Source organism: Anabrus simplex, chromosome 2 (assembly GCF_040414725.1).
Source record: "Anabrus simplex isolate iqAnaSimp1 chromosome 2, ASM4041472v1, whole genome shotgun sequence".
NCBI classification, from domain to species: domain Eukaryota; kingdom Metazoa; phylum Arthropoda; class Insecta; order Orthoptera; family Tettigoniidae; genus Anabrus; species Anabrus simplex.
The window spans coordinates 155,774,210-155,798,958 of record NC_090266.1 but is presented as its reverse complement, the minus strand read 5'-3'; the positions used below and the strand labels follow the sequence as shown (position 1 = coordinate 155,798,958).

Below are 24,749 nucleotides of genomic sequence, written 5' to 3'. Positions count from 1 at the left end.
ACACGAACAAGAACAACAACAACAACAACAATACCGTAATAAAAGCTCGTATGTAGATTTGTTGTTGGATATTGTATGGTTTAAATATTGCGGTCACTGAGACATTTTTCCAAAATCCCATTAACCCAATTTTTTATGTGGGACTTGGTAATAATGAAGGCACCTGCTCTATGTTGTTAGCACAATGTGATGTAATTGCAACAGACTGGGAATTTATGAAAGTAGTAGGGATTTTGAAGGAGGATAGTGATTTTTTCAATTTGCTTTACATAGCACCAACACATCTTTTATGGTGATGATGGGGTAGGAAAGGGCTAGGAGTGGGAAGGAAACAGCCATGCCCTTAATTAAGGTGCACAACCCTAGCATGTTCCTGGTGTGAAAATTGGAAACCACAGAAAACCATTTTCAGGGCTGCCCACAGTAGAGTTTGAGCCCACTATCTCCCGAATGCAAGCTGTCAGTTACGTAATCCAAACCGCGCAGCCACTCCGTTTACACATTTATTTGGGCCAATCTTGCAATCATCTGGTATTTGCAAATATATAGACAGGTATCTAAGATAAAATTCTAAACAGAATTTAATTGTATGAAGTCCACCTGTTCAATACACTTTTGCCATTTAACCCTTTGCAGTCCAATTTTCTATCACATGTTCCAACAGTTTGGTCCAAATTAATTTTGCACACTTTTACCAACTCCGATTTAACTCAGAATTTTTATTAGTAACTATAATTATATTATTATTGTACCGCGAGGGTACACCCGCCCTGTTCATTCAAATGAAGCGCCTTGAAAAACGCCATCTTCAATATAAATTTGCAACTACTTGGACAAGAAGTTTGGACTTTTTGTGTCCTCTAGTGTGAAGAGGAACTATTAAAATTCCAAAGTAATTCATTATTTTAAGGTTTCCTAAACTGAGTTGATTTGCCTTTTGGTTTTTGGTGTAACACAGTTGTCAACAATTTGATCTCTTTCTGCCAACTTCAAAATTAACCAATGAGAAATTTTGTATGTGTATTTTTCCACCAATCAGTGTTTTCTTCTACATATTTAATTATCTAATAAAATTAGGAGTGTGTTGGGCCTTAGCCCAGATCTCTCTAGAACCTTCCTCTTGCGTATAAAAGCTGGTACCTTTTCGAGCCACCTGGTCTTCTTGATCGTCCAGTTTACTGAGTGTGTGCTAATTGTGGAAGCGGCGTCTCGCCCTTCATCAAACTTTTTTGCAGATTAAGGTAATGGCAGCCATTTAATATCTATGCGATAGCCTCTGAAAGCTAGCTTGAGGGGAAGATTTCCTATCTTTAAATATGTACCGTAACCTTAAATTTCCTATTTCCAATAATGTAAACTTCATCTTCTCATGTAAATCTCAAAACTAGATTAAAAACTTTGCTGAAATTCGGGAATAGAGAGTGCAACACCCTCTCGAGTTCCCTATCAACTTGTATTTTAGGTGACTATGTTTTTGTAACCGTTTTCTATCTGTAGCCTTGTAACTTAAAGTTTCTCCATCTAATCACCTCAGTAGAATAGGATTAGCCTCTCTAACATCAGGCAGTGAGCCCAACTAAGGTTTTAAACTTCTGAGTGTCAGTTTCAAGGAGTGCAAATGTCTGCCTCTGCATCATTTTGATTTCGGGGCCAGTAACTTTAACCTGTGTTCTTTTCTTCCCACAAAGGCCCGGTAGAATGAGTATTTGATACTCCTGTAAAGCTTAGTTATTTCCGTTAAATGGTTAGACCACGAGAGTTTAAAGACAGTGAACTCTGTTTGTATTGTAAAATGTAGGAGGTGCCTTGAGAGGCCTGGAAGTGTAAATTTTAGTGAGTAAATATGCTCTGGTTGTTGAAGGTTGCCGTGAGAAGGCAGTAAAGGTATAAGCTTTGGAGCGTAGTGTCCTAGATATTCATTAGAGCATTGACGCTCTTTCTATTTTTTGTAGAAGTGTTATAAAAACTCTGTAAAGGAAAGTGGGAGACCTGTCTCCTTGACTCTTGAGTATACGAAACAATGGTGCTCAAGTAACATTTGTAAAATCAGGAGCTTCAAGCTCAGATAATTAACTGACAAATTTTGTTGATTTTCTGATTTCTCCTACTTTGTATTTAAACATTTGCACCTGAAATTTTGTTCCATCGCTGAGCGACTTGTTTTGTTAATGTTTCGCATTTGAAAGAAAAAGAAGAGAAAAGGAACATAATTTTAATTTTAAAGCTTTTAATTAATCTTTGATTTGTAGTAGATAGACCCGTTCATGCCCACACCTTCTTTCATCTCTGTGATCCACAAAAACACGGTAACAATTATGATTGTTGTATTCTATACCTTACTGCCAACCCGCTTTCTTCATCCGGCTGTTCATTGGTAGAGATTCGTCTTTGGTTCTTCAGTGCGTCAAATAAAAACTCAATAACTATTCTAATGAAATAAAAGCAGGACAGGAACTAAGATATAATCAACTCGAGACACTAGATAAATTCAATCAATATTCTCTGTCGTTCCAGTTTTCTGTCATGTGGCTCCTAGATGTAATTATCTTGTTAATCTCGCGAGCATTCCACTACTGTTTCTTCCTGCTTTTCTATACTTGCAGTTGGCATTTATGTGGCTTGGTTAGCAGAGTTGGAGATTAATCTGTGAATCCCGCTCACATTCTCCCTTCACTGGTCTACCCGTCCCCGTCGTGGGTGGTATCCTAATTCTGGGGTGCTTTCCTTCATTCACATCCCCGCACTAGCTTTAATGTATACATGAGGTATTCAATAAATGACAATACCATGCAGATTTGGTATGGTACAGTATATATGTATGTGACCTAGCACTTGCCTTCAGTTCCAACAAACCAGGAATTCATGAAATTAGTACTGATTTTGAATGAAGAGGAAATATTTTTTTTCTTTCCCAATTTGCTTTATGTCCCATCGACACACGACAGGTTATATGGCAACGATGGGATAGGAAAGGGCTAGGAATGGGAAGGAAATTACTGTAGCCTTAATTAAGGTAAAGCCGTAGTATTTGCCTGGTGTGAAAATGGGAAACAATAGAAAACCATCTTCAGGGCTGCTGACAGTTTGGGTTCGAATCCATTATCTCCCGAATGCAAGCTGGTAGCTATGTGACCCAAATCGCACAGCCACTTGCTCGGTATGGGATAGGTAGTTCAAGAAGACTAATGTCAAAGATAGTAAGAAAGTAGGATGAATCGGAAATTAGTTCAGAAAGTTTTTGACTGAACCTATCAGCATTCAAGGCTACATTCAATGTTCCTAAAAGAGGGAGTGGGTGCACATGTGGGTGTGTGTGTCTCTCTAGCCAACTAACTCATAAAATGAGCACATAACTGCTGTAAAACTGAATTTTATGCGACTGTCTGTATCATGATCATAACCACGGAACACCCAGTTTTGCATGGAATCCCAACAACACAATGTGATTTTTAATTTAAAAATCGCACGTGCACTGTCTAGGATTTGAGCCGTGACTGCCTTTGTAAAGAGCCAGTTATGTCACTCTGCTATCACACCTCTGTCGTTGTTGTTGTTGTAGAATTAACTCCATTGAGCATCCGGGATTAAACACACAAATTGTCACAAAGAAAATTTATATAATCAATTTTATAATTAAGCATACCTGAAAGAATGCCCATATGTTGGAACACCAACAACTATCTTATTCTTAGGCATTCCTTTCTCCATCCAATAGAATGCAGACCAATTGGTATTCAATGTTCTGAAGTAGCCTTTTTCATCAGGCCGACTGTAGAGAGGGGCATTTGCTCCGGTGGTTGGCAAGTATGGTACATAAAAATGGTAATCATAGGCCATTAAATTTATAAAGTCAAGATACCTGTGGAGAGAAACAAAAAAAAATCACTAATTAGTCAACTATAACCTAGTGTTAACAATGTTCCCGATGTACAGATTTTATTATAAATGAATACACATTATCAACCAGGAATGCTTAACATGGGCTATTAGTTTGGAGGAGAAGGGGGTAAAGTTTTACTGTTTGTCTTTGTTCAATATATTCACTATTCCTTATGATCACAGGTATCTTTTTACCAAGTGCTGGCCTGAGTAAATACAGCAATACACACAGTAATACGAGTGAACAGACGGAATATACACACGGCCAGTGATTGAGAAGACCGAACATCTGTCAAAATTAAACAAACACAGCCGTTCACCACGATCAAACAATATTCATGTGCAAGCAAGTCAGGTGTCTCTGGCTAGCTCACATGGAAATGTTCATTATCACCAGCTGTTTTAGTGTCGGGCACCCAAGTGAAAGTATTATGCAAACAAGGGGAAAAAATTGACATAAAAAGACTTGGTAAATTACCTACAAATCTGTGAATAATGTTGAATGTTCCTTGGTGAGAATAATAATAATAATAATAATAATAATAATAATAATAATAATAATAATAATAATAATAATAATAATAATAATAATAATAATCCTTAACTAATTAACTGAAAACATTTGTTAGAAATTAAAATTTATTTCTGTGCCATTTTTTGAAGTGTTGGACTTCAGTTGTCTAGTGGCACCTTGGATGAGAGCACATGAACTTTGTACCTGGGTAGAGTAATTTAGTCACAGATATTCTACACAATTTATATGTGTGAAAAAATGGTTCGGATCCTCATTTTTAAAACTTACCTACAATATACATAAAATAGGTACCCACATAAGGAGCTTTCTTTAATTCTGGTATACTGGTCATTTGATCATTTTCTACTAAAGGTGTACATGTCTCAACACTTTTCAGCAGATTGCATAAGTAAACAAGTGTGAATTCAGCTTTATTTTGTGCTCGGTGTGTCACATAATTTCAAGTAGAACGCCACTGCAAATTAGATCATCATCATCATCAACAATTTTCCGCTCCAGTAAGCCGGGTGTTTGAGACTCTTCTAGTTCGCCCTGTCCACTCACAGCTGATGTTCTACCTTTTGCAGTCCATTTTACATCATGTCCGGCAAGGTCTTTGAAAATCTGCTTTTCCCAACTAATTGGAGCCATCCTTCTCATATGTCCATACCATCGTAATCTGCTTAATTCTAAGGTTTCCAACAGGCTCCTGTCCAATTCAAGTTGTTGCCGAATACTTTCAGTCTTTATCTTGTCTCTCCCTGTCTTTTGAAGACATGACCGAAGGAACTTCATTTCAGTGGTCTGTAGGTGACTTTGTGCATATCTAGTCAATGTTGCTGCTTCCAGTCTGTATATTAGAATTGGTACAAGATATGTTTTGTACACTGACTGACAGAGCAAATGCAACACCAAGAAGGAGTGGTCAGAACTTTATGCCAATTGCAGGGTAGACTGACGTCACTGAGGTATGCTCATGATGTGAAATGCGCCGCTGTGCTGCGCACGTAGCGAACGATAAATGGGACACGGCGCTGGCGAATGGCCCACTTCGTACCGTGATTTCTCAGCCGACAGTCATTGTAGAACGTGTTGTCGTGTGCCACAGGACACGTGTATAGCTAAGAATGCCAGGCCGCCGTCAACGGAGGCATTTCCAGCAGACAGACGACTTTACGAGGGGTATGGTGATCGGGCTGAGAAGGGCAGGTTGGTCGCTTCGTCAAATCGCAGCCGATACCCATAGGGATGTGTCCACGGTGCAGCGCCTGTGGCGAAGATGGTTGGCGCAGGGACATGTGGCACGTGCGAGGGGTCCAGGCGCAGCCCGAGTGACGTCAGCACGCGAGGATCGGCGCATCCGCCGCCAAGCGGTGGCAGCCCCGCACGCCATTCTTCAGCATGTGCAAGACACCCTGGCTATTCCAATATCGACCAGAACAATTTCCCGTCAATTGGTTGAAGGAGGCCTGCACTCCCGGCGTCCGCTCAGAAGATTACCATTGACTCCACAGCATAGACGTGCACGCCTGGCATGGTGCCGGGCTAGAGCGACTTGGATGAGGGAATGGTGGAACGTCGTGTTCTCCGATGAGTCACGCTTCTGTTCTGTCAGTGATAGTCACCGCAGACGAGTGTGGCGTCGGCGTGGAGAAAGGTCAAATCCGACAGTAACTGTGGAGCGCCCTACCGCTAGACAACGCGGCATCATGGTTTGGGGCGCTATTGCGTATGATTCCACGTCACCTCTAGTGCGTATTCAAGGCACGTTAAATGCCCACCGCTACGTGCAGCATGTGCTGCGGCCGGTGGCACTCCCGTACCTTCAGGGGCTGCCCAATGCTCTGTTTCAGCAGGATAATGCCCGCCCACACACTGCTCGCATCTCCCAACAGGCTCTACGAGATGTACAGATGCTTCCGTGGCCAGCGTACTCTCCGGATCTCTCACCAATCAAACACGTGTGGGATCTCATTGGACGCCGTTTGCAAACTCTGCCCCAGCCTCTTACGGACGACCAACTGTGGCAAATGGTTGACAGAGAATGGAGAACCATCCCTCAGGACACCATCCGCACTCTTATTGACTCTGTACCTCGACGTGTTTTTGCGTGCATCGCCGCTCGCGGTGGTCCTACATCCTACTGAGTCGATGCCGTGCGCATTGTGTAACCTGCATATCGGTTTGAAATAAACATCAATTATTCGTCCGTACCATCTCTGTTTTTTCCCCAACTTTCATCCCTTTCGAACCACTCCTTCTTGGTGTTGCATTTGCTCTGTCCGTCAGTGTATATTGTGAGCTTGCAAGCTTGGGGAAATGAGTCAGCCCAAAGTAATTGAGGAATGGATTGGTAGAATTTTGATGCAGCTTGTATTCTTTTGCCTATTCCTTAGTATATGTTATTGTCAGAAGAAACGAAGCTCCCTAATTGATAATGTCTACTTCATTTTTCACTCGCAAAGTGGACTGCTTCAGAATTTCGACTCATCACTAAACCAACGGTTTTAGTTCAGCAGATGATCATTCCCATTTTTTCAAATTCTTCTTGCCAAACGTCTAGTTCAGCTTGAACTCCTGCTTGACTCACCCCCTAGCATAACATCATCAGCAAATACAAGTGTATTTGTTGTCTGATCCTTCATTTTCACTGGTTTTATAATCTCATCTATTATAGTAATGAAGAGAAGTGGTGATAGACAACTTCCTTGTTGGACTCTGTTCTTGGTTTCAAAACAGTTTGACCCGCCTCCTTGAATTTGCACACACCTATTTGTCTCTCGATATAGCTATTTTATTCTAGCTATAATCTCATCAGGCACTTCTTTATCACAGACATTTCCGTACGTGCTTACATGGTACACGATCATATGTCTTCTCACTATCCAAGAATACAACTATAACCATTCTATTTTTATCCCAATATTTTTCGAAGAGCATTCTTGTCGAAAGAATAAGGTCTAGTGTTAATCTGTTTGCTCTAAATCCATGTTGTTCTTCCTCAAGTTTAGGTTCAATAAATTTTCTGATTTTTCTCTCTAGGATGATCTCATATTTTTAACCCACGAGATAAAAGCGTTACACCTCTATAGTATGGAATAATCACTCCTTGCCTCCAGTCACTGGGGATTTCATTTTTTCCCAAATTTTATTTAGTACTCTTTACAACTATTGTATTCTAGGTTCTCCAAGTGCTTTCATCACGTCCACACTGAGCTCATCCAATCCTGCAGACTTCTTGTTTTTCTTTTTACATATTGCTGTCTCCACTTCCGGGCAGGTCAAACTTTCTATATTATACTTTATAAGGTTTAGAGGGTCATCTCGTGTGTTGTCAGTTGTATTAAAGTTCAGTAAATTATTGAAATATCTGCTGAACTCCTGTAATATCTCATTTTCATTTCTAGTTACCTCTCCGTTTGGAAGCTCTACTGTGCTGATAGTACTATTATAATTTCTTTTGTTTCTAACAATGCTATACAGGAGCTTCTTTTGTTTGTCTTGCCCTATTCTATTGGTAAGATCTTTGCATTTCAGGAGCTTCTTTTGTTTGTCTTGCCCTATTCTATTGGTAAGATCTTTGCATTTCCGTTTCTCAAAGTCAACTATTCTTTTGACCTGTAATCTTTTTTCTCCATAAAATGATAGTTTATTCTCTATTTCACTTGGATTTCCTCACACTTTGGTGCAGTACAAAGCTCTTCTTGTGCCATTTTTAGCTTTGACAGCAGCTTTTACATCCTCATTCCACTATGCTGTTTCTTTGGATTTTCTTATTTGGCTCTGCCTTCCACATACCCTCTCAGCTGTCTTCACCAATACTCTTCTCAGGTTATCCCATTCCTCATTTCCAGATTGCAGATCTTCTTTAGGTAACATCTTTCAAACATTTTCTCAAAACATTTCCTTTAGCCTTGGTTCAGAAAGTCTTTAATTTTGGTGTTCTTTTGTTGTAGACTTTAGGAGGTCTTCTCTTTGTGATACCTGCAACCAACAGCCTGTGGTCTACATTCAAATTTTCACTAGGAATTACTTTGACATCATTTACAATCTTACAAACTTCTTGGTCGGCGAGTATATAATCAATCACAGTTCCATATTGATCGTCCCAACTATATTTTGTGATCTTATGCATGTCCCTTTTCTTGAACCAAGTGTTACTTACAACAATATTGTTCCTCATACAAGGATCTAGAAGATGTTCGCCCTCTGTCATCCTATTCCCTATTCCATGAGGACCCAGGGAAGATTCATAGCCCAGTCTGACTGATTAAATCTGAGCATTAAAATCTCCCATTACTACCAAATTTTCACAATCCATATGTTCTTCCAAGTTGGACAGGAAGGCTTCTTTTCATTTGAACATCCTGACTGTGGAGCATAGACCTGGATTATATGATATTTCTCTCCATTCCAATTTACTGACACTTAAATTATTCTATCACTGACAAATTCAATCTGGCTACAAACATCAATATCTTTATGAAGTATAAAGCCCACTACATTTCTTGACTCAAAGTGATTTCCAGACCAGTATAGTTTATAGTCTAGACGGAGGAGTCTTATTCCTGTTGCCTTCCGTTTGGTCTCACTCATCACCATGATAAAAATTTTCCTCTTTTCCATCATATCAACTATTTCTTTAGTTTTATTTGTCAGTGTTAGTACATTCAAGGTTCCAATCCGGCAATTAGGTCTTGATTTGGGTTTCATAGCTGGTGAAGCTTCAGGCTGTAAGCTGTCACACGTACCTAACTGTTGATCATGATGCTTGTTGTTTAAAAGGGTCTAACATCTAGGCCATCGGCCCCTAATGGTACGAAATGAGACAAAATGCAATGACAATTTAAAAGTACAAAATTCATCCACTCACTAGAATTCAAAATGTGATGAAGAATGGATGTGTGCGCGTAGAGGCGCGCGGCTGTGAGCTTGCATCCGGGAGATAGTAGGTTCGAATCCCACTATCGGCAGCCCTGAAAATGGTTTTCCGTGGTTTCCCATTTTCACACCAGGCAAATGCTGGGGCTGTACCTTAATTAAGGCCACGGCCGCTTCCTTCCAACTCCTAGGCCTTTCCTATCCCATCGTCGCCATAAGACCTATCTGTGTCGGTGCGACGTAAAGCCCCCTAGCAAAAAAAAAAAAAAAAAAAAAAAAAAAAAAAAAAAAAAAAAAAAAAAAATGGATGTATGAATATGAATTTAAAACAATCAGTGGATCCGACCTGCAATGCCTCACCTTCCCAGAAACAATATGACTGACCACGGGACTGCTTCCAAAGCACAATCCTGAATCGATAATGCTTGCTATCTAAAGGGGTTCAGTATCCAGGTCAATGGTCCCTCATAATGGCACTTATCGCTGGTAAAGTAGAACCATGGTATTTCTCAAGTTGCGGTACTAATCAAAGGTAGCGTAAACTCACGGTGTTCCAAATATTATGGTACTACTCACAAGTATTGTATGTCGTACAGGTAACGCAGACCTATGGTGTTTCCCACATAATGGCGCCACTCGTAGGCAACGCAAACTCATGGTGCACCTCACATAGGTGTACTAATCACAGGGACTCTTATTATCCCGTGGTGTTCTTCAAATAGTACAAATAGTACAAATCACAGGCAATGCAGACAATAGTGTCACTCATATAGTGGTATTAATCACAGGCAACACCCATAGCCTTGGTGTTTCTCACATAATGGTACTAATTACAGGCAACGTATGCCCGTGGTGTTCCACATGTAGTGGTACTAATCATGGGTACTGTAAACCCCATCCTGATTCACACACTGTTGTTACTAATCGCAAACCTATTGTGTACCTAACATAGTGGTACTACTTGCAAGAAAAGGCGACCAATGGTGTTCCCCGTGTGATGGTACTAATTACAAGTAGTCTCATGGTTCTAATTTGACCATCACTTGATCGCACCTTTTAGTCGCCTCTTACGACAGGCAGGGGATACTGGGGGTGTACTCTTAGTCTGTGTCCCCCACCTACAGGGGGTCATCTAGCTGTTGCCGTCTTGAGTTGTTTGATCCGAGGCTCCTATATGCTTAGAAAGCGATTGCAAGATCAGCAGAGTTACAAAAATTAGTGTCGGCTAAAAAAAGACTACCGAGCTCGATAGCTGCAGTCGCTTAAGTGCGGCCAGTATCCAGTATTTAAGAGATAGTAGGTTCGAACCCCACTGTCGGCAGCCCTGAAAATGGTTTTCTGTGGTTTCCCATTTTCACACCAGGCAAATGCTGGGGCTGTACCTTAATTAAGGCCACGGCCGATTCCTTCCCACTCCTAGCCCTTTCCTGTCCCACATCGCCATAAGACCTATCTGTGTCGGTGTGACGTAAAGCAACTAGCAAAAAAAAAAAACAACAAAAAAGACGACTAAACATCAAGAAGGTCAAAACAAAGACTCCTCTCACCCAGGGAAGGAGGCGGAGAATGCCACTGCGTCCCCTGCCCCCCCGCACCACTATCAAAGACTCCACCACCCACACAGCCAGAGGCTGGATGGAAGGGCAATCGCCTGAACCCTAGACCCAAGGCAAAACATAACAACATACCCAACAGCTTGTAATACAATATTTCAACTGTCAGCGCTTGCACCACTCCGACCACGGCTGTTCACATCCTCAAAGATGTAACAGGTGCGGCGGCAACTGCCACCATTCTACATGTGAGATACTCAAACAGAACGCAACAACTACTGGACCTAAACATAACACCTCCAACCTAAATTTTTTTGCTAATGGTTTTATGTCACACCGACACAGACAGGTCTTATGGCGACGATGGGATAGAAAAGGACTAGGAGTGGGAAGGAAGTGGCCGTGGTCTTAATTAAGGTACAGCCTGGTATGAAAATGGGCAACCACGGAAGACCATCTTCAGGGCTGCCGACAGTGGGATTCGAACCCACTATCTCCCGGATGCAAGCTCACAGCTGCGCGCCCCTAACCGCATGGCCAACTCGCCTAGTCCTCCAACCTCAAATCCACCTCCAGACACTATGAAACTAGCTCTACAGTTACTAACTACAGTCATTACGATGCACTGGAACTAAAGAGGAAAGCCGAGGCGGGCACACTAGTAATGCTTTTTTTAAAAACTTCATACCAGTCACAGATATTCCACACAATTTATGTGTGTGGATGGTTCGGAATCCCCATTTTTAAAACTTACCTGGAATATACATAAAATAGGTACCCATAAAATGATCTTTCTTTAATTCCGGTATACTGGTCATTCAATAATTGTCTGCTTAAGGTTTACATGTCTCAAAACTTTTCAGCAGATTGCATAAGTAAACAAGTGCGAATTCAGCTTTATTTTGTGCTTGGTATGTTACATAATATAAAGTAGAGTGCAACTACTACTAGTAGTAGTGAACTTATGACCTACCATAGCACACAACAATGGTACAGTGAGAGGGTACAAAAAAAATATCAATGAGACACAGTTAAGCAACATCGGGCGTGGTCACCCACTGGATGCGTCACCCCACTCTCACACAAACTAGGAAGCAAAGAATGCTTCCCTAAGACCTGACCACAAACTCACTTGTCGTTAGTCCACAGCCCTAAATTCAAACTCAAAATTTAATACTCAAGTAACTAGCTGCAACTTCAATGCGTGCTGTATCACCATGCGCCATAATAGCTGTCTGGTTGGAGAATATTTCATACTTCTTAACATTGCATAACGTTTGCTCTGTAGTCCGGCTGGTCCTTGGTTGGCTACAGAGCAAAAATTTCTTCCACTCCATAGTCGTAAGAGGAGCGCAGAGACACACTGGAGACTAAAAAAAAAAAACCATTGCCCCCCCCCCCACAAGGGTAAAGGGCGTGGTGGTTAAACAACACTGGTTACAGGAGTAGTGTTATCCAAAGAGTAGTTACTGTTTCAAATTGTTGAACAAAGAAATACAAGCAAGGGACACTTGTTGTATAAAGGTACCATACCTTCCTCTTACCTGGAGTCGATTCCAACCCAGTCTGAAGATTTTAATTCTGGACTGACGGATGGAACACAGTTCACTCAGCCTCGCGAGACCAGCTGAAGAGCTGTCACATATGAGAGGCAATGGACCTGGTCGTGAAAGCCACCCAATGCGGTTGTGGATGTCATGCTGACCTCGCAGCGCCAGGATCAAGTTGATGAAAGGAATAGATCTCAACATGATCGCCCAGTGTGCTCTGTTTGGCAAAATCACAGGGCATTCCACAATGGGTAGGCCATCTGGCTGGGCAGCAGTCACACTCGCAGACCAGTGTCTTTAATGCTCAGTTTTTACAATCCATTTAAACTTTAGATTTTATTAATTCACTAATAGAGTGCAGTAAGGTACTGTAAGTTCAGAAAACATTTTCACATTTATTAAGACATTAAGCGCACAATTTGAACAGACATGTTTTTACACCTGTCCATAATATTCACCCACTCTTAATTTTGATAGAATATGATGATCTTTCAGGAAAGAAAAATGTCATTCTGTTATTGTTTTCCTTTTCAGGTACTTTCTACTAGTTATCAATTCTGTATTATTTTCAACAGACTGGAAAATGTTAACGTTATATATTAACTAAGCCAAGACTGAAAAAGAACATGGCTTCCAGTTTGTGATGTCTGTTAGGTTATCAGCCCAGAGGCAGGATGGATCCTCAAACCAAAGGCTACTTGGTTAGAGGGAAACCGCAAAAAAATGATGGCAGCACCAATATAAGGCATATTAGGCAAATTGAGGATTCACATAATTTCTCACTGTGTCAGAAGGTACTATTGCAGCATGATTGACCCTATGAGTAGCAACTTTCATAACACTCAGACACACTAGTCATGCTCCGAATGTCATTACTCAGCACCATCCATACCCCGAATCTGATGATTCCACTCCACAGTCGTAAGAGGAGTGCAGAGATGCACTGGTAGAACCCAGAACAAATCGAGTCGCTTTTCTTTGGATTTTTCCAGATCTCAAATCAAGTAATCCTGGTGAGGGGTCCCATACACTGGAACCATATTTTAGTTGCGGTCTTACTTATATGCCCTCTCCTTTACATCCTTACTACAACGCCTAAATACCCTCAAAATCATGTGCAGAGATCTGTATCCTTTATTTACAATCATATTTATGTGATTACCCCAATGAAGATCTTTCCTTATATTAACAACTAGGTACTTACAGTGATTCCCATAAGTAATTTTCACCCATTCAATGCAGTAATTAAACCTGAGAGGACTTTTCCTATTAGTAAAATTCACAACTTGGCTTTTAATCCCATTTATCACCATACCATCACCTGCTGTCCATCTCACAACATTATCGAGGTCTTTTTGCAATTGCTCACAATTTTGGAACTTATTTATTACTCTATACAGAATAACATCATCCGCAAAAATTGTCATCTCTGATTCCAGTTCTTTATTCATTTCTATATACAGGGTTATTCACCTAAGATGTTACACCAAAATAACTTCTAAACCATTAAAGATATTGGCATTCTGTTTTCATATTCGTAAATGGTACCCCGGCTCTTGTAAAATAATGTGCTACCTATTCTCATGAGGTGATTAATAACCGAGATACTGATACTAACTCCATATTCTCAAATGGAATGATAGGAATGCATACAGCCAATCTAAAATTCAACTGAGTACAAGTTCAAATATCTAAGTATTTTCAAAATCGGACAGTTACTTTTTGAGATATCAATAAGAACGCATTTGGGCTTTTGCGTGCCGCATCAGACAGCATACGGTCGGCCAAGGACGTATTGGCACCCAAGCTGTTTCCTGGTACTGATTCCAGCCACAGAATGGATACCAGTTATGTTCTGTAAACTACTGTATACATAATGTGATATACCGTAACATACCCTGGGTGTGTAACATTATTGTATGACTGGTGAACACACAACTGGGAAGGGAGATTATTTGGACATTATTCATTTTCTTTTCTAGAAGGAGCTCTTCCGGTGTCCTGTATTATGTTTATTTCTCAATTCATACAGTAGTATGTACTGTACACTCAAACCAATGACAATTATAGCTTTCGTTATGTTCCTTTTAAGGCAAAGTAATTATTTTATCCCTTTTAAAAACATCACACCTCTCTGTCCTGTCATGAGTTCGCCTGTCATACACACATTGCAAACCCATCACATGTATACGATATGCTTACATTCCTGGTATCCATTCTGTGGCTGGAATCACACCCAAGAACCTGCTTGCGCAGTTGAACTTTTAGACCAGCTGTATGAATTTGTGCCATCCTATTTAAAAAATATGGAGTTAGTATCAATATCTTGGTTATAAATCACCCCATGAGAATACGTAGCACATTATTTTACAAGCTCCTGGGTACCATTTACGAATATGAAAAAAGAATGCTGATATCTTTAATGTTTTAGATGTTATTTCCGTGTAACATCTTAGGTGAATAATCCAATGTATAAAATAAGAGTTTTGTCTGTACATTGCTCAGAATTTAAAAAAGAATTGTGTTTTTGTGTAAGTCGTGTCCACAGTAACAAGGAAATGCATTTTTAAAATTTTCTGTCATTTCTTTTTCACCAATAGGACTCAAACCGGCTAACCATGGTGTTAGCCAGGCTGAGTGTCTCAGACGGTTTAGACAGGGTGGCAGGTTCGATACTGGCTCAGTCCGGTGGTATCTGAAGGTGCTCAAATATATCAGCTTATTGTCTGTAGATTTCCTGGCACATAGGACAACTCCTGTGGAACTAAATTCCGGCACTTCGGCACCTCCAAAAACCCGTCAAAGTAGTTAGTGGGACTTAAAACTAATAATAATATTATTATTATTAACCACGGTACTAGACCTGAAGTTTTAATGGCCATCAGGTGGGATTTGAAGAAATATGAGGTCCATAGTTTTTGAAGGTACAAAAAACAATAAGGCTATTTTCAGAAAAGTTTTGCAACAGCACCCATGCTTGAGGATTTCTAGGAATCAATAAGGGAGGTTTTTATGACAGGATCATTAAAACAGAGATTTGGCCTGAACATTTCCCTAATCTTAGCGTGTATAACTTTCATTCTGAGGGACCCTCAAAAACCGTAACTACAGGTATAAGTCGCAAACTATAGAAGAACTTAAAGAAAACATCAGGTCAGAAATTGGAAGGATTATGGAAACAAGGTTATTGAGAGTTGAGGTAAATTGTACAAATGTGTAATTGTACCTGGGTGAGAAGTCCCCATACTCCTGTAACTGTTTAGTATCAAATGTTATTTAGGTTATGTTCCTTATGTATTACGTATTTATTATAAGCTATAAATTTCATTTTTGTTCCATATTGAAGTGCAATTATAAGAATAAATTATTGAAATTATTGATTACCTTTTAGATCTGTCATCTATTTTATGCTTTAAGGCTCTGTGATCAAAGTCTTCCCAATTCAATACTAGGTGAAAGACTTCTGTGGAAAAAAGCTCATTTAAGCCTTTTGATTCAAAAGTTAAATTCTATTCATTATACAGAGACAGTTAATGTTTCGTCAAACCATTCAATCCAGCCTTCAATACAATATATCAAGTAAATGATATTACATAAGTCTTGGGACTAGTTTCAGCCACTTAATGGCCATTTTCAGCCAAATGAAATTAAACAGATTATGTGGTAACTAAAACATATGTATAACAAAGACAATGTTGCAGGAATAAGTATAACATTAAATTACATATACCGGTAATACCAAAGTTTATGGTTATGATCTTGTCACAATATGATATCTTAAAAGTTCACTTAGGACCACAGGCAAAGAAGTAAATCTCTAATGTCTGATGGAGAACAAGCACTGACTTGCTGGAGGAAGCAGGCAGGCTAAGTAACAAAGGAGTGGGTAGGGGGAGGAGGAGAGGGGAAGGGAAGTGGAAGGTGGGATGGGAGGGGAGGGGGAGGGAGGGCAGAAGGGCTGTCTAAGGTAGGGCTGAAGGATGTGGAAAGAGAGACTGCTGCTGAGAGGGGAATTTAAAAAGATTATAAAAGAAAGAACTCTTATCTGGGACATGATTACTAACGATAGGAATTAATAGGTCAAATAAAATGTTTGATTTCTCTGAAATTTTGTTTAGATTGAAGATAGGATTGAAAAACTGTTCCAAATGGATAAAACAATTTTCCGTAATAATGAGCAAGGGGCCTTTGTGCATTACTTTGAGAATTTTCAGGTCTTGGTTCATATTAGTGAACTTATGGTTACTATCACCCATGTGCTGTCCCATGGCCGAAAATCTGAACATGCTCTAAGTATTTTGTATGGAAGCTCCTACCTGTTTGACCAACATAAGATCCGTAACAATTATTACAATTGAGTCTATAAACACCTGACTTGGTGAACTTATTGCTATGATTAACAGAATTGAATGGATGCACGCAAGAACAGGTTAATCATCATTTTCTTAAATTGGAGAACAAAAATGAAATGGCGTACTGCTTTTAGTGCCAGGAGTGTCCGAGGACAAGTTCGGCTCGCCAGATGAAGGTTTTTCAATTTGACGCCCGTAGGCGTAGTGATGAGGATGAAATGATGATGAAGACGGCACATACACCCAGTCCCCGTGCCAGAGAAATTAACCAATTATGGTTAAAATTCCCGACCCTGCCGGGAATAGAACCTGGGATCCCTGTGACCAAAGGCCAGCGTGCTAACCATTTAGCCATGGAGTCGGACAATTGGAGAAAGTTCCTCACTGATGGAAAAAATAAATGTTTGGAGGATAAAATTAACATTGTTTTCATCTGAAAGAAGAAGCTCTATTTTAACATTGCCAAAGGAAATATGTTAATTTTATCCTCCAAAAAGTTATTTTTTTTCCATCGGTGAGGAACTTCCTCCCATTTGGGAAAATGATGGTTAGCCCAATTTTATGTGCATCCATTCAATTGGTCTTTCTTTTTCATACATTCCCTTTATTGTGTCAAATATCTGTTTTCCTGTTACAAGTTTTGAAGGCTATTTTGACATCATGCTTTTTAAATATGTTTTTGATTTGACAGATATGTTTATTATTAAATGTAAAAGTAGATACAAAATTGTTGTCAGTTTTTTCTTTTGTTTAGGTGGTTGAAGCTTGGTGTTTATATTAATTAATGATTTTCTCTATAAAGGAGCTGTTGTAGCCATTAAATTTAGCTATATTGCGAATGGTGTTTAATTCCTTTTTAAGTTCTTTTTTAGACAGCAGGATGCTAAAAGCAAGGTGTATCATACTATGGTATGCTGCACATTTATGGGTGTGTGGGTGAATGGAATCTTGATGGATTGTGTTAGTGGTTTGTGTTGCTTTTCTAAAAATCTTATAGCTCAATGAACCAGGTTGTCTGATGACCGTTTGATCTAAATAATTGACTTATGTAATTTCACTTACTTGATATATTGTACTGAAAAGGTAATTTATTCTTATATTCTTCTTTATTCTTATATATGTATTAATTGTCCAATATATCTGTATGTTCCCCAGCATGCTGTTCTATACACAACCTCCATGTTGTTCTTAACGTATTTCTGAACATGCCCGGTGTTATAGTGCGAAATGCATCCTTAACAGCATTGTGCAGTTCTAGCATAACAGCATGGAGATACATGCGCCTTAATGATTCCCCATAACAAGTTGTCAGGTGTGGTGAGGTCAGAACTTATTGGTGGCCATTTCAAGGGAGCCGGTGTTGCTAGCGAACCATGACCTATCCACCATCCTGGGAAATGTTTGTTGAGAAACTTGCACACTGCAAGAGCATAGTGAGCAGGCTGCAACCATATGCATTCCTTGGGATCCCTTTCCTCACGGTGGGGTATTAACCATGTTTGTAACATATAAATAATCTGCGCCACTCACAGTCCTTTCAAAAAGGTATGGTCCAAGCAGATCTTGTGATATCATTATGCCCATATCATTATGCGAGGCTGTGTTGTAACAAGGATTCTCTTTGGCCCACACGACAACATTTTTAGCATGTGAACTGCGATACATAGCATATTCATCTGAAAACATAACCTTAGTATGGCACAATGCATTTGGGAATTTAGTTAACAAAGCACAGCATGCTCAAACGCACTCATTCCGGTCTCTATAGGATAACTTGTTTACGAACGTTGGTTGAAAAGGTCTTAACTTAAGGTCTTTTTTTAAATGTAATCTTGCAGTCTTGTCCTCGGTATACCGAGTTCCAAAGCACGTTTGCACATCGACTTCATAGGAGATTGTTCAATCAAATCACAGACTCCGGCACATGTTTCTTCTCGTATCTTCTTCCACTCCACGGTCTCTCTTTAACACTGCCCGAGGCAAAAGCACTTCTGTCCCAATCGATAAGTGTTGCTTTTCGCGGTGGAGCCTTATTAAAACTTTCCTGGAATGGTCCCATAATCTCTCTCACTGCCTGAGTGTTGTCATTCGTGCACCTACACACTTGCCACTAACTGCTCCTCAACAGTGTAAATCATACCGCTCACATCTGCCATGGCTTTACACTAACAGTTGACTGCGACAATATGTACTCCAACACTCAATTCAACAATTAATAAGAAGTAATATAGCTAGCAACCTGCATAAATAACATAGCATAAATAACATTTGAGACTAAACAGTTACAGGGGTACGGGGACTTTTCACCACGCTGGAGATGGACACCACTTTGAAGAGTTAAATGGTTAACGTTTGTGCATCAGTGGAGTCTGTGACTCGCATGGATGGCCTTGGCCTAGAACAGGCTGCATTTAGTTGTGAACAAAGATTGAAAATAACTTCCTGCACGTATAGGTCTATTAGCTACGTGTCAAGAGAATTTCTTTAACCTGCCAGACACATACTCCTTGAATAATACAGTGACTGTGGTTCTCAATGTTATATAGCTGAATAATGCTGTCTTGGTAGATCAGTGAGAGTGTCTGACTCACGATCTCTAGTTTGCTGGTTCGATATAAACTACAGTAGTTGATCTTTGAAGGGAGGTAAAAATCTACGCACTCCATGTCATTATTTTTAAGACATCAAAGACCTAAAAAATGAAGTTAACTCACCCCTTTGGATGCTTTACCACTAATGTGATCCTGTCTTTTGTTCTGATCGTATCTTATACAAAGATAATATACCAATTCTAACCTAACCTAAACCCATGGCACTACAGCCCTGAAGGGCCTTGGCCTACCAAGTGACGCTGCTCAGCCCGAAGGCCTGCAGATTACGAGGTGTCATGTGGTTAGCACGTCAATCTCGGCCGTTATTCTTGGCTTTCTAGACCGGGATATCAATTCTATCTATAGGCAAATAAGTTTGAGTGGAGCTTATAAATGCAGGTAAGAACGTAATATGAACATAAAGTTGGAACTAAAGAGGACAAATTGGGGCAATTATTCATTTATTGGAAGAGGAATTAGGGAATGAAGTAATTTATCACGGGAAATGTTCAATAAATTTCAAAGTTCTTTGAAATCATTTAAATGTATGAGCAACCTCTGCCTGAGATCTCCCCTACTGCAAGGCACATACTACTGACTCCTTAAAATTTATGAAGTGCTCTTTATGCTTAGGTGTCATTTTACTAGTTAATGATTTTCAATTACCCTGCAACACACAGAAATTTACAATTGAGAATGAAATATCTAAACAGTTCTTGTTAAAAGACTTTTGACTATTCACTGCTGTGTTAATGCCCATTTGAAAACAGTTACTGTATCTAGACTTGTTGACTGCTGTGCAGTAGTAAACGCTGCAACTCCGCCCCTACTCTTACACGCTGTAACTGGATTGTCTGCGTTTGTGCTGCGTTCATTTAGAGGTCAGACACACTATGTCAAAAGACTTATGAGTGCTACTGCAGAGAGAAACCATCCAGCAGAATTCTGCTTTCATTGGTAGACAGTAGCTCAATCAGAATATTGCATCTCTTAGGCAGGCCATCTAGACGGCAGCACTTCAGAAAGTCTATAACTCGGTAGGTAAAGCCATACAACTAATAATGATAATCACAGATCATTCAATCACCAGTGACCTGAATGTAAGGCTGTTGCCTAGGTGGCAGATTCCCTATAAATTGTTGACCTAATATTTTCTTAAGTAATTTCTTTTTTTTTTTGCAAGGGGCTTTACGTCGCATTGACACAGATAGGTCTTATGGCGACGATGGGATAGGAAAGGGCCAGGAGTTGGAAGGAAGCGGTCGTGGCCTTGATTAAGGTACAGCCCCAGCATTTGCCTGGTTTGAAAATGGGAAACCACGGAAAACCATCTTCAGGGCTGCTGATAGTGGGGTTCGAACCCACTATCTCCCAGACGCAAGCTCACAGCCGTGCGCCTTTACCTGCATGGTTTAAATAATTTCAAAGAAATTGGAAATCTACTGAATATCTCCCTTGGCAAATTGTTCCAATTCTTAATGCCTCTTCATATAAAAGAACCTCCCTCTTTCCCAGTGTTTTTCCCATTGTGGGGTCCACTGTTTGGCTACATTTTCGCCATTTGACTGTTTACTATGTCTTTAGGGTCCACAGCACCACAGCTTCCATGATTTTGCCCATCCACCACTTCGGTGGTCACCCTTGTGGTCAATGGATCAAGCTGGAGAGCTCTTTTTTATTACAGAACTATCGCTGCTTTGGATGACATGGCCTCAAGGCCCTCTCCCCTTCTCTATGATTGGGGCCACACCAAGTCTACATCACACTTCTTCATTTCTGACATGATCCAAGAGAGTCAATCCCAGTGACTATCACAACATCCTCATCTCTATAACATGGAGAATCTCTCCATGTTTCAAATAGAAACATTCTGCTCCATAGAGAGCAAGTGGTCTTTTCACTGTCTACCGAGCTCGATAGCTGCAGTCGCTTAAGTGCGGGCAGTATCCAGTATTCGGGAGATAGTAGGTTCGAACCCCACTGTCGGCAGCCCTGAAAATGGTTTTCCGTGGTTTCCCATTTTCACACCAGGCAAATGCTGGGGCTGTACCTTAATTAAGGCCACGGCCACTTCCTTCCCACTCCTAGCCCTTTCCTGTCCCATCGTCGCCGTAAGACCTATCTGTGTCGGTGCGACGTAAAACAACTAGCAACTTTTCACTGTCTGGTAAATTTTAACCTTCAGGTATTCAGGCATCTTATCGCAGAGGATACCAGTTACTAGTCTCAACTTGGACCATGCCGCACTGACCCTCATCTGGGAGTCAGACGTAGCATCACTATGTGATGAGACAAGAGACCCAGGATATTTAACTCTTTGAGCACCAAGGGATGATTTTTCATTCCTCTGTTAACTCGCCGAAAGTGCCAGGAATGATATTTCATCCCTCATGCAGACTCGTTTAGAAACAGTCGCAGTTCTTCCTTTCCGCTAGACGGTAGCACATATCAGTATATTCTTATCAAGGAAGATGTGTAGTTTCCAAATTTACCATTAGGAACCACATAAGATTATATATTTTCATGTGATAAATATTTAAAAATGTGATGGTCGTGTCCACACATCTTGCGCACATGTCAACACTGATGGTGGACTTATGGGATGACGTACATATAAACGATGATGATCTAACCGACTGCATATATAGTTTAGGAAATGAAGACTATGTTGAGTCAGAATGTGAACTGGAATTCATAATATTGTTAAAAACACTTCCAGTGAGGTTATAGTCAGTGATAGTGATTCTGAAAATGATTTTGTAAGTGGAACACCGCCAATTACCGTAGTTAGAGATAATTCTGAAAGTAACAAAGATTTCCATCGTAATATTGTTATTAACAATATCATGCATTTGCCGTTTTCAGTGAAGTTACCGCTGATAGTGATTTACCATACCAACTGTCGCCGTTTCTACCATCAAGGTAATTTGCCCCAGACTAGTCAGCCGCTCCCACGGGTGCTCAGTTCGAACTATGATAAAAAAAATGCCCTAAAATTACATACACCATGGATTTGATGGGGAACATATAACTAAATAAGGACATGGTGAGGTCAACTAAAAAAACTACAAATAAAGCAAGGCGAAGCATGACGTCAGCTTTTGGAGGAAATCTGTTTATTAGAAGTAAAAAAAAGTATCAAATGATCCAAATTTTTACATGACTCAATTTTTCTTTCAGCTTGATAAAGTCCATTTTGAGAATCAAACATATATTACAAACGTACAATGTATGCCGCAAACATATATTACAAATGTACAATGTATGCCGACACACATACTTTACATATCAAATCAAATCTTGAAGTTTCATTAATTTTACACCTTGGGCTTTCGTGCTCGCACCATGCTCCTGGCTTTACCTTTTGTTAATACTTTGAACTGTAGATGAGTACGTTCCCCTCTCCTGCACACTTGACATTGCAGTGGGAGGCCCCTAACCTTAAGAAAAGACGTGATTTAATGCGCAAAAAGGGGAGACAAATACTAATCTAACTGTACAAAATATAACATGCTGAGTGGTAAAACATCCTACGCACAAATATATACAGCCCGAATCATGAGCAATCTCATGAGCACAACAAACAATGTGGATTGGAACCATACAAAATCACATAAATGGCAAATATACACATTCAAAGAAACAAAAACATGTCATATTTTCCAGGGCTCATCAAGAAAAGCATGCGGCATTCACGCAACTCTCATTCACTCAAAGCCTCGATGGAAAATACAAGCAAACAAATTACACTTTAAACAACACTTCCTATTCAACGCAGGTTCCTGAAATAAATTACATGTCACAAACTACAAAAAATAACAGAGCAGGCTTCAACTTTCAACACATAATTCAATGTTGTATCCTGAAAAAGATTACTTGACACAAAATATTCCTCAGCGCGGTTAGATCCTGAATAAAAATCCGAACCAAACGTTACAATAAACAAATTGTCTACAGCAACACGTAGTGACATGGACAAACCCAATAAAATCATCACGAAGTATAGGTCGCTCAAATAAAACTCCTCAGTAGACAAACATATCACCCATGCCAACACACGACGGAATGACTCAAAGTGGAGATTCATGTCTCCCAAAATAATGCAGCAAACATCAAAACCACAGCGTCAAACCCTTTACAGATCAGATGTACAGCTTTTCAGGCATTTGCTCTATTAACCAGCGTTTCGTCTTAGGTCTGACACTAGACTCATCAGAGTGGGATGTGTCAGAACCTACCCACTGACGCTGGAGTGTATGCAGGTGAACTTATCAGAAGCCCATTATAAGAGGCACAGTCTGATAACTGCATACGCTGCTCAATGCTTTACTCGAGGCAAGTCACACAATCAAGAAAAATGCAGGCCTTTCAGATGAGGAACGCGTCCCCTTACTAAAAATCACACTAAATAATATCACATGTCCTAAAGTTGCCGAATCTGGAAAAGTATATAAAATGATGTCGTCTAACATAAACTCGCATGAAAATAAACAAGACCGCGCTGGTCACAAATCAAAGCACTTGCGCTCAAAGTTAAACATGAATAATAAAGTGGCCAACTTTGTAATAAATATGATAAACTGAAACTAAGAAATTGCCACACTGACAATTGATCATGTCTGAACATTGGAAAGTTACTGAATTATCTCAATACAACAACTCGAGAAACTCACATTAATAACAATAATAAAAAAATAATAATAAATATAAATTTCACAGAAAATTTATTCTAATATTCGGAACTCGAAATATGAAACTGCGTTCGTGGAACTCGTGAATCAATTACTAATTTACAATCTTGATATACAAAATAGTCGTGAAGATGACCCAATCAAAATTTGTGGATCCAAACTCCACTGTCTCACACACTATCATTCACACATCATGCAATAAATCCCAGAAAACGTGACAGCATGTTTCCGTACACTTTGTGCTCCCATTAATAATACTTTAATCTAGTCCTTCCTGACTATAATTTGAATCCTTATTTACATTTAAGCCCTGAGACATACACTGCATCTCAAACATCAAAGCAAAACAAATCAAAAATATCTATGAGGCTAAAATAAGAAACTGACTCCTAAAAGAAATTACTCTACCCACTCAGCTAAATAAGTCAGAATAAAATGTAAGAAAGCAAGCTGCAACCTTATGCAAACGGTCCACAATTACGTTACAATTATATTTACATTAACAAGCTTCCTAACATTTACTTTAAATAGGATGCTGTCCTTCCAAACAAAGTGAAATTTATTGTCATTAAAACTAACCTATCTCCTTTTGTAACATTAACACACGTTCAGACTCACCCAATTACACTGAAAATTCTGTACTCATCTATTTCGATGACTTATCGCCGCCAGCCTTTCAGGACAGCTGGCCCCCATCATGTTTTGGCCAGCCATATCGATGATGATGCCTTCAGAAAA

At 39.8% G+C, this 24,749-nt stretch overlaps 1 protein-coding gene across 1 annotated transcript in view; it reads right to left on the bottom strand.

The window, feature by feature from the left end:
- Cht11 (Chitinase 11) overlaps positions 1–24,749 on the bottom strand; it is a 141,093-nt gene that overhangs the window by 29,980 nt on the left and 86,364 nt on the right. Inside the window, exon 6 of the mRNA XM_067138935.2 lies at positions 3,644–3,859. Within this exon, the coding sequence (XP_066995036.2) occupies positions 3,644–3,859 (216 nt within the window). The remainder of the gene's footprint in view (positions 1–3,643; positions 3,860–24,749) is intronic.